At 54.0% G+C, this 9,579-nt stretch overlaps 1 protein-coding gene across 1 annotated transcript; it reads left to right on the forward strand.

The window, feature by feature from the left end:
• Positions 1-1,660: 1,660 nt before the first annotated feature.
• Positions 1,661-9,228, forward strand: KCNS1 (potassium voltage-gated channel modifier subfamily S member 1). Its single transcript, XM_087444865.1, has 3 exons — positions 1,661-1,785; positions 2,823-3,936; positions 6,180-9,228. The coding sequence occupies exons 1-3, from the start codon at positions 1,661-1,663 to the stop codon at positions 6,648-6,650; spliced, it is 1,710 nt and encodes a 569-aa protein (XP_087300991.1). The 3' UTR covers positions 6,651-9,228.
• The last annotated feature ends 351 nt before the right edge of the window (positions 9,229-9,579 follow it).

Here is a 9,579-nt window from a genome sequence, read left to right on the forward strand (position 1 = left end):
TCACAGCCCATAGGGGAAGAGCCTGGGCCCACAGCCCGAGGAGGCCACCTTCTGCAGCTCCTAAAGCAGAGCCCCTGTCCCAGTCTTGGAAGACGTGAGTTCCAAGCCCAGGTCCATGACTCCTAGCTAAGTGCCCTGAGCAGGTCACTGAGCCTTGTCTGTAAAACCGGGAACATAAGACCCTGCCCCTGTCAAATTTGTGTCAGGAATAACTTAGATAAGTCACCTGGAGCAGAGTACCTGGTGCATTGGAAGGACTCAATTAAGGAAGCTCTTATTACTGTTGTTGTTCCTTTGTCGGAGAAGCTCCAGCTGAAATCCCTCTCTAGGGGAACCCCCGTCCCCTAATAACTCCTCATCCCCTGGCCCCTGACTTAGGGGGATGCCCCGGCTGTTGGGCCCAGTCTCCAGACACCTCCTCCCCCCAACCGAGTCAGGAATAGCAACCACCGCCTCCGGCCGCCCGCGGCCTCGCTCCCTCCCCCGGCAGGGATCGATGCGGTCTCAGCCGCTGGGGACGGAGGAAGACGGGGAAGGAGAGGGCAGCGGGGCCTCCGGCAGCAGCGAGGCTCGGCGGGGCCACCGGGACAGAGACGAGCCCAGGCGCGGCCAGGGGTTCCCCAACCTCGGCGCCTTCGGGGACAGACGCGCCCGGCGGGCGGGAGCACTGGAGGGGCCGCGACAGGTAAGGGGCCTCCCTGGGGAGGGGCGTGCTCCGGGGGAGGGGCGGGGGCTGCCCGGGGTTTCTGATGCCTGTGTCCCCCATGAGACCTCCCCCACCAAGGAAGGAGCAATGTGAGATGGCCATGCTTTGGGGCTGGTCCTGTTGGCTCATCTGTAAAATGGGATTAGAAAACCTCCCTGGCAGGGTTAATATAGGGTTTAAACGAAGCGAAGGGTACCTTCACTGGAGCCCAGTGAAGAGACCAGCACATAGTAGGTGCTCAAAATAAGTGTGCGGACAGAATCTCGAGTCAAAAGCCTAGTTTCCAACTTAAACTGTGCCGTGCACTAGCTGGGTAATTTTGAGCAAGTCACTTAATCTTTCTTACTGATATTCAGATTCTTGTCCTGGAAGGTTTGTTGAATTAATTAGCCCATTTCATAGAGCAAGAAGGTGAGTCCCAGAAAGAGAAAGGGATTTGCCCATGGTCATGCAGCTAATGGGTGATGGAACTGGATTAGAGACTTCATCTTTTGATGCCAAGTCCAGGTGGAGGAGGTGGGAGTAGAGTTGTATGACACACGTATTTATTGTGCACAAATTATGTGCCAGGGGCTGCGCAGCTGATATACGTCTTCCTCATTGAGTCCTCATTATCTCTCCCGGAAAGCAAGATGTTCCCCAGTTTACAGATGGGGAAACCGAAGCTCAGAGAAGGAAATGGATCCTCTCAAGGTAAACAGTAAGTGGCAGGCTCAGAATTTGAACCCAGGTCTGACCAGAGAGCAGTGCAAAAGATTAACATTTATTGAGCACCTAATGTGTTCCAGGGGCTTTGCACATATACTCACAATAACCTTTTACCCAGAGTGCTAGTATCCCCATTCTATAGATAAGAGAGCTAAAGCCCAGATGGGGAGGAGACTGGCCTGAGGTCACACAAGTGACAGAGCTAAGGACACAACCCACACCTGATTAATGGCAAGCCCAGGGTAAATGAAGGCACCCCGCCCTCCCCTTGCCAGGCACTGGACCAGCTGCCTGCTGCACACGCAGTCCCCCTGCCTCCGGGGAAGCACCACTGAACCCACAGTGCAGATGAGATTACTGAGGGTCTGGAGGTGAGTCACTGGTCCTCAATTCCAGCAGAGCTTACAGACAGTGGGCAGTGGAAGGATCTAACATTTCCCAGGTATCCACTGAGGCCAAGCACTTCCATCCTCCAGCCATTCTTGGGGACAGGTGCTATTGTCTGCATTGTGCATCCTGCAAGAAACTGAGACCTGGAGAAGAGCATCTTCCTTGAGGTCCCAGGCGCATCTAGGGGGGAGATACGCCCCAGTTTGCCTGCCTCCAGGAGTCAGTGAAATAGGGGGATAATAAACCTCTTCTTGGCACTGGGCCCAATAAAGACATTAGTTCACTTAATCTTTTTAACCACACTTGAAGGTGGGTATTTTTATATCCACTTGAAAGAAGCTCAAAGAGGTGATATAACTTGCTTGTGGTAACACAGGAGAGCCAAAATTCAATCTGACTCTACAGATGCTTTAAATAGTCTATGCTAATGGCTCTCAAACTTGACCACGCATCAGCAGCACCACCCTCCAAGTTCGCTAAAACTCAGACTCCTGGACCCCAGCCCCACAGTTTCCTGATTCAGCAAGTCCAGAGCAGGCTGAGAATTTGTATCTTCTACAAACCTTCAGGTAACACTGAAAGTTGCTACTCCAGGTATCACATCTTGAAAACTGCTAGTCTATATTGATTTTCCCCACAACCCTAGATGGTAAGCATTACTGTCCCCATTTAGCTGAGGAGGAAACTTAGGTTCAGAATGCTGGCGTTTCCAGATGCCCCAGGAGACCTCTGGGAAAGGGGTACATCCTCTATGAGCAACCACCAGGTGCCAGGACATCCTGCCATTTAGTCGCTGTCATAATGCTCCTAGGTAGATCTCAGTATTTGTTTTATGCAAATGAAATGGCGGTGGGGAGGCTCAGTGATTGGGCCAAAGTCCCCCAGTCGGGGACTGTGGGCTATTCAAACCCAAGCCCGACTCTTGAGTCTAGAGGGCACTTGGCACCTAATGAGCGCCTACTGCCTACCAGAGGCTTCACAGTGAGCCTCCAACACCCCTGGCTGGTGGATGGAGCAGGGGATTTAAACCCGGTCTTCCTGGAAGGGAGGGCCAGGGACCCCCTCAGCGCGTCCCTCCCGTGTCCACAGGTCGGCGCGCTGCAGCTGTGGTGAGCGAGTCCCCGGTGCCCAGCGCCGGGGTCTCCTGGCGGCGAAGCGACGAGGCGCTGCGCGTGAACGTGGGCGGGGTGCGGCGGCGGCTGAGCGCGCGCGCCCTGGCGCGCTTCCCGGGCACGCGGCTGGGCCGCCTGCAGGCCGCGGCGTCGGAGGAGCAGGCGCGGCGCCTGTGCGACGACTACGACGAGGCGGCGCGCGAGTTCTACTTCGACCGGCACCCGGGCTTCTTCCTGGGCCTGCTGCACTTCTACCGCACCGGCCGCCTGCACGTGCTCGACGAGCTGTGCGTCTTCGCCTTCGGCCAGGAGGCCGACTACTGGGGCCTGGGCGAGAGCGCGCTGGCCACATGCTGCCGCGCGCGCTACCTGGAGCGGCACGTGGCGCGGCCGCGCGACTGGGACGAGGACAGTGACACGCCGAGCAGCGTGGACCCGTGCCCCGACGAGATCTCTGACGTGCAGCGCGAGCTGGCGCGCTATGGCGCGGCGCGCTGTGGCCGCCTGCGCCGCCGCCTCTGGCTCACCATGGAGAACCCGGGATACTCGCTGCCCAGCAAGCTCTTCAGCTGCGTCTCTATCGGCGTGGTGCTCGCCTCCATCGCCGCCATGTGCATCCACAGTCTGCCCGAGTACCAGGCCCGCGAGGCGGCGGCCGCCGTGGCTGCGGTGGTCGCGGGCCGCAGCGCGGAAGGCACGCGCGACGACCCGGTGCTGCGGCGCCTCGAGTACTTCTGCATCGCCTGGTTCAGCTTCGAGGTGTCGTCGCGCCTCCTGCTGGCGCCCAGCGCGCGCAACTTCTTCTGCCACCCGCTCAACCTCATCGACATCGTGTCCGTGCTGCCCTTCTATCTCACGCTGGTGGCTGGCGCGGCGCTCGGCGACCAGGGCGGCGCGAGCGGCGAGGATCTCGGCGACCTGGGCAAGGTGGTGCAGGTGTTCCGCCTCATGCGCATCTTCCGCGTGCTCAAGTTGGCGCGTCACTCCACCGGGCTGCGCTCCCTGGGTGCCACGCTCAAGGTAAGGCCTCTGAGGCGGAGTTGGGGGTCAGGGGGAGGTGGGTATAACCATCGGGCTGGTTAGCAGGTGAACTTACAAGCCTGCTGTGTCCAGGCGCCCAGTGAACTGAGACGACATTCTTTGTGCCAAGCACAGGGCTAGATACCAGGTGTACATTTCGTATCCAGTCTGACCTTCCCAACAGTCATGTAAGGAACGGCTTTCTGGTATTTCTGTTTCCCAGGGGAGGAAGAAAAAGGCAAAGGTCATTTTTGATCTATCTGTCAAACGTCAAATAGTACATAGCACAAAATATGCGAAGCAGGATGCTAACTGCCTTCTCCAGTGAGCCTTTCCTCTGGCATTATCAGGAGGCACAGATAGCATAGGTCACCCTTAATAGGGTAAGTCCAGCAATAGCTCCAGAGCTAACACTTCCTGAGTGCTAGTTCTGTGCCAAGTTCACATCATTATTGATTTCGTCCTCAGGACAACTTCCTCAGGAAGATGCTATTATTTATTCCCTTCCCGTACATGAAGAACCTGAGATTGGAGGCTTGGCCTTTGTAAGCCTGGTTGCAATTTACTGAGCACTCTGCTTGTGTCAGCCCTGCCCTGGGAGTGAGTCACTGCCCTGGCAAGCTTACCCTCGAAGGAGTGAAATTAGCCTGCTTTGGGGAGGGGGGAAATGTGAACAGCTTGGACAAAGGCTCAGAGAGAGAGCAGGATGAATGCTGGGAGGGGACATGGAGGGAAGGGGTGCCAGCTGATGAGGTTGAAGAAGTGAGTGGGACAGGGTACTGAAGGGCTGTGAACTCTTGGCCCTCAATTTTGGACCTGATCCCCAAGGATAGGGAAGCCTGTGAGAGGTTTAAGCAGGGGCATGTGTTATTGTCACTACTTTGCAGATGTGGAAACTGAGGCTCCGAGAGGTGATAGGACTTGTCAAAGGTTCCTCGGTGAGTAAGTGGCAGAGCCCAGAGAAGAGCCCAGCTGTGCCTGACTCCAGCACCTCATGCTCTTTCTCCTAAAGCTCCGTGCAGCCCTGCTGAGGATCCCTAGAAGGCACTGAAAGATCCCTTCCACCCATGGCTTAGTAAAGCCTTTCCATGCCATCATGGCAGGGCAGCCAGGGTGCTGGGTGCAGGCAGGTGACCTGGGCAGAATGCTAGGGCGATGGGCAGGTACAGGGAATTCCGTTAGCCAGACCCCATGAACTCAGCATCTTTCTAGGGAAGATCCCTCCGCCGCAGAACTCTGCCTTGCCTCCACCATGCAGGGAACCAGAGCCTGATGCTACTAGCTTTTTCTGCAAGGAGGGAGAAGAGTATTGATTGAAGCCAGGGTCCAAGACACAGGTGTAAGACTCCAGATGAGAGCCTTGTTACTCAAAGTGAGGCCCCTGGCCAGTAGCAGCTTTCTCATTACCTGGAGTCTTGCTAGAATTGCAGAATCTCTGGCTCTACCCCAGACCTACTCAGTTGGGTTTTGCCTTTAAACAAGATGCCTACATGATTCCTCCACACATTATAGTTTGGAAGGCCCTGTTCTAGACCAGGGGTTCTCAGCCTCGGCACTATTGACATTTGGGGCCAGATAATTCTTTGTTGTGGAGCCGTCCTGTGCACTGTAGGATGTTTAGCAGCATCCCTGGCCTCCACCCACTAGATGCCAGAGGCACACCTGCCCCAGTTGTGACAACCAAAAATGTCTCCGGACATTGCCAAATGTGCCCCAGGAGGCAGAATTGCCCTATTTGAGAACCACTGCCCTAGGGCTTGGCCACACCCATAGGCAAGTGTATTCACGGGGTGGTCTGTCCTCTCAGTTTCCTTGAGGGGCAGAAAATATTTTAGTATTTATCAGAAATGTGATAGAGCAGTTAAAAGTACATGAAAGCAACTCGCATGGTGGAATATAAACTGTGATTCTCTCTTGGTTCTGCAACCATGTAAAAACCACAAGCTTTTCACTACCTGGCTGGTGCCACCAGTGCCCCTGCATTAGAAGAAACAACTGTGGCTTAGCAGACACCTTGGACAACAGAAATTAGGCCTGTGTTCCGTCCCAAGGGGTTTGCTGCCTATTGTAGTTGAGAGATCTTAGTTTGGAGTCAGGGGACCTGGGTCTTGGCACCAACTCCACCGTGCTCTGTGACTTCAGACCTGTCCCTTCTGCTCTCTGGGCCTCAGTTTCCCCATATCCCCAATACCAAGTCTGTAAGCACCCCCAGCTCTGACTTGACTTATTACCTTCTCTTCCAGCACAGCTACCGTGAGGTGGGCATCTTACTGCTATACCTGGCCGTGGGTGTGTCTGTGTTCTCCTGCGTGGCCTACACAGCTGAGAAGGAGGAGGAGGTGGGCTTTGACACCATCCCGGCCTGCTGGTGGTGGGGCACAGTGAGCATGACCACCGTGGGCTATGGGGACGTGGTGCCAGTCACCGTGGCTGGCAAGCTGGCAGCCTCAGGCTGCATCCTGGGGGGCATCCTGGTGGTAGCGCTCCCCATCACCATCATCTTCAACAAGTTCTCCCACTTCTACCGGTGCCAGAAGGCTCTGGAGGCCGCCGTGCGCAACAGCGACCACCGGGAGTTTGAGGACTTGCTGAGCAGCGTTGATGGAGTGTCGGAGGCATCTCTGGAGACATCCCGCGAGACCTCCCAAGAGGGAAGGTCTGTAGACCTGGAGGCCCAGGCCCCCAGTGGGCCTCCACGCTCTCAGATTTATTAAAACCAGGGCTCCATACCCGCCTTCCCACATCCCTTCGGTCAGCTGCAACAGAGCAGAGATTCCTCCCTTGCTTAAGATCTTCATGGTAGCATGACCTCTCAGGATCACTCACCCTGGCCTGAGGAATGAGACCCAGAAGCTGGGTCCCTTTCTCCAAAGGCCCACGGCAGCATAGTGTTACCGTAGATTCTGTGAGCCTGGAGAACAGCCCAGAGACCTTTATAAATGAACCTCCATGCCATCCATGAAGCAGGCATGAGCCAAAGGGAGTAAGTTGAAAGGATGCTAACAATTCCTAAGCATCTCTCTATTAGCCATCTCACGTTTGGCCCTATGTTGGAGGATGAGAATTATCCCCATTTCACAGATGAGGAAACTGAGGCTCAGAGAGGTGCAATGACTCGCCCAAATGTCAAACAGCTAGAAGTAGTGGAGCCAAGTTTGTAATCTGCATTGTTGGTCTTCCAAGACCAATGTTCCTTCCCCTCTGTCTTCCTTCTGCCCTCACAAAGTTTATCTGTGGTTTTAGGGGGTTCGTGGATCCCCAGAGTTGATCCATAGAGTTAGAACCCTCTGTCAGAGCTAGAGAAAGGACCAGACAGGGGATTCAGAAGTAGGAGCCCTGGACCTCAGCTGTGGTTCTCTTCCAGGAGCTTCCAAGAGGGGTAAGCTCTCAAAGATGAAGTCTGGGAGGAAAGAGCTGCCTTCTTAGCTGATATGCAAGATTTGTTAAGCAATAGTCTCCTGCAGCTTCCTCTCAGGGCTGGCTTGAGATGCAGAAAGTCTGAAGGGGCCCTAGCCTGAGGCCTGAGGTCTAGACCGAGCTCTGCTAGGACCTGATGTGTGAAGTGGGCAATTCCTTGCCCCATCTCCAGATTTCATCCCATTGTCACAATCTGTGCCCCAGAGGGAGATGACAGCCCAGTGGAGCAGGGAGGCACTGACTTAAAGCCAGCTGAGTTCTGACATGTTGGTGGCAAGGGGCTGCCGTGCATGGACACCTGTCCCCCATGTCGGATCCCCAAATCTGACCTTGGCAGTTCCCTTCTGTGCACCACACAGACCTCCAGCTGTACCTTGAGTGACCATCCAGGCAAATGCTTGAGACTCCTCCCCTTTTGGCCAGCTCCACCCCCTCATCCTGGCTGGGGGCGTGTCTCTTGTACTCCCCTGCTGTATCTTCTCTCCACTTGCTGAGAAAGTTGGGAGGGGATGGTTCCCATAGCCCTTTTCACGTACTGTTGCTTGAACGCCCATCACTGTATTGTCATTACCTGACTGTGGCTCTGACAGTCACACCACACTGAGCTCAAGATGGAAGACATTGAATGGTTGAACCCAACCTTGGGGAGGAGTAGGTATTTGGTAAATGTTGAATGGATCAACCAATTTGTACAGCCTACTGTGTGCCAAGCACTGGGGAGAAAGAGGAAATAGCCAGAGAGAGACCTCGCCTTAGAGAGGGTGTAGACAAGACTGAAAAGGAGGTCCTTTCATTTCTGCCCTTCTCCCTCCTTGCCATTTGAGACTTTACAGTGATCCTTGTAGATGCTTCACTCACTCATTCAACAAATATCTTTTGGAAGAATCATAAGCTGGGGCTTCATATGAGGCCTGCAGACATGTTTTATTTAGCTAAACAGTATTTTTAGTATATTTTTTTAATTTGAATGCCTTTGGGTGAGGCATGCACTCTCCAGTTCCCCATAGTGTCCTCCCCCCACCCCCCACCCACACAGACACCACTGTCTTAGCCCCACCACTTCTCAGATTTACTTTACCCACGTGGCTTCCAATTTATTGACTGTTTACTGGGTTTAAGAGATATGATAGGGAACAAATATATATCCCTGTACTCGTGAAGCTTGCAGACTAGTGAGGGAGAGGGATTTTAATCTAATAATCACATAAATATGTAATAGTGAGCTCTACTAACTACAGGGGACTAGAATAACCAAGAAGGTCAGAGAAGACTTTCCTGATCAAGCGACAATTTAACCTGCCATTATACGGATAAATAGCTAATTAGCCAATGGGGGTTCCAGGAAGCATATTCCAAGCAGAGGGAACGGCAGGTGTGAAGGTCTTGTGTCATACCCTGGTACATAGTCGGCCCCCACACGTGGTGGATTCCAAGTCTCCAGATTGGAGCAGAGACTGGAGCTAAGCCAAGGGGCCGCTCGTGAATTCACCACGCACGCACCAGCCCTCCTGCACGCTCACCTCGTAATGTGTGGGCCCAGCTGTGCCCAGGTCGGGGCACAGAGACCAGGAGGGCTGCATGCACCACCCTTATGGTCTTGCTGAACATACCAAGGAGCCCGATGTTCCAGACTCACTGACCCCACAGACAAGTCCCTAAAGCTGCTGTGGGGAAAGCTCGGGAGAATCGTCTCCTGCGTCCATCACGAGGTTGTGTGTGGTCCTGGTAGAAAAGCAACAACTCACTCCCACTCCCATGCATCACTGAAAACCATTATGCAAATAAAGACGCTGGGCCCAGGGACCTGCTTCTGCCTGTACGATGCTGGCTGCCTGGTGTGCTTTCTGGATGTTTGGGGAGGGTGGGTGATATGTGGAGGGACTCAGAATCCACATTTTCTGATTCTAATCTTGGATTTGGCACAGGTTGCAAGTGACAGGAATCCAGCTGGAACTAACTTTGTCAAAAAGGATAATTCATTGGAGTAAATAATTAAAGTGATGAACAACTGTTATAGTTAGGGTTCTTTGGTTGCAAACAACAGAAACTGACTACCTTAAGAAAAAAGTGAAGGCCAGGAATCCAAAATCAAGGTGTCAGCAGGGCCACACTCCCTCCAGAGGCTCTAGGGGAGAATCTTTTCCTTGCCTCTCCTAGCTTCTGGTGGTTGCTGCCATTCCTAGGCTTGTGGCCGCATCACTCCAATCTCTCCCTCTGTCATCACAT

Source organism: Ceratotherium simum, chromosome 21 (genome assembly GCF_057802395.1).
Source record: "Ceratotherium simum simum isolate JZ-2026a chromosome 21, ASM5780239v1, whole genome shotgun sequence".
Lineage (NCBI taxonomy): Eukaryota > Metazoa > Chordata > Mammalia > Perissodactyla > Rhinocerotidae > Ceratotherium > Ceratotherium simum.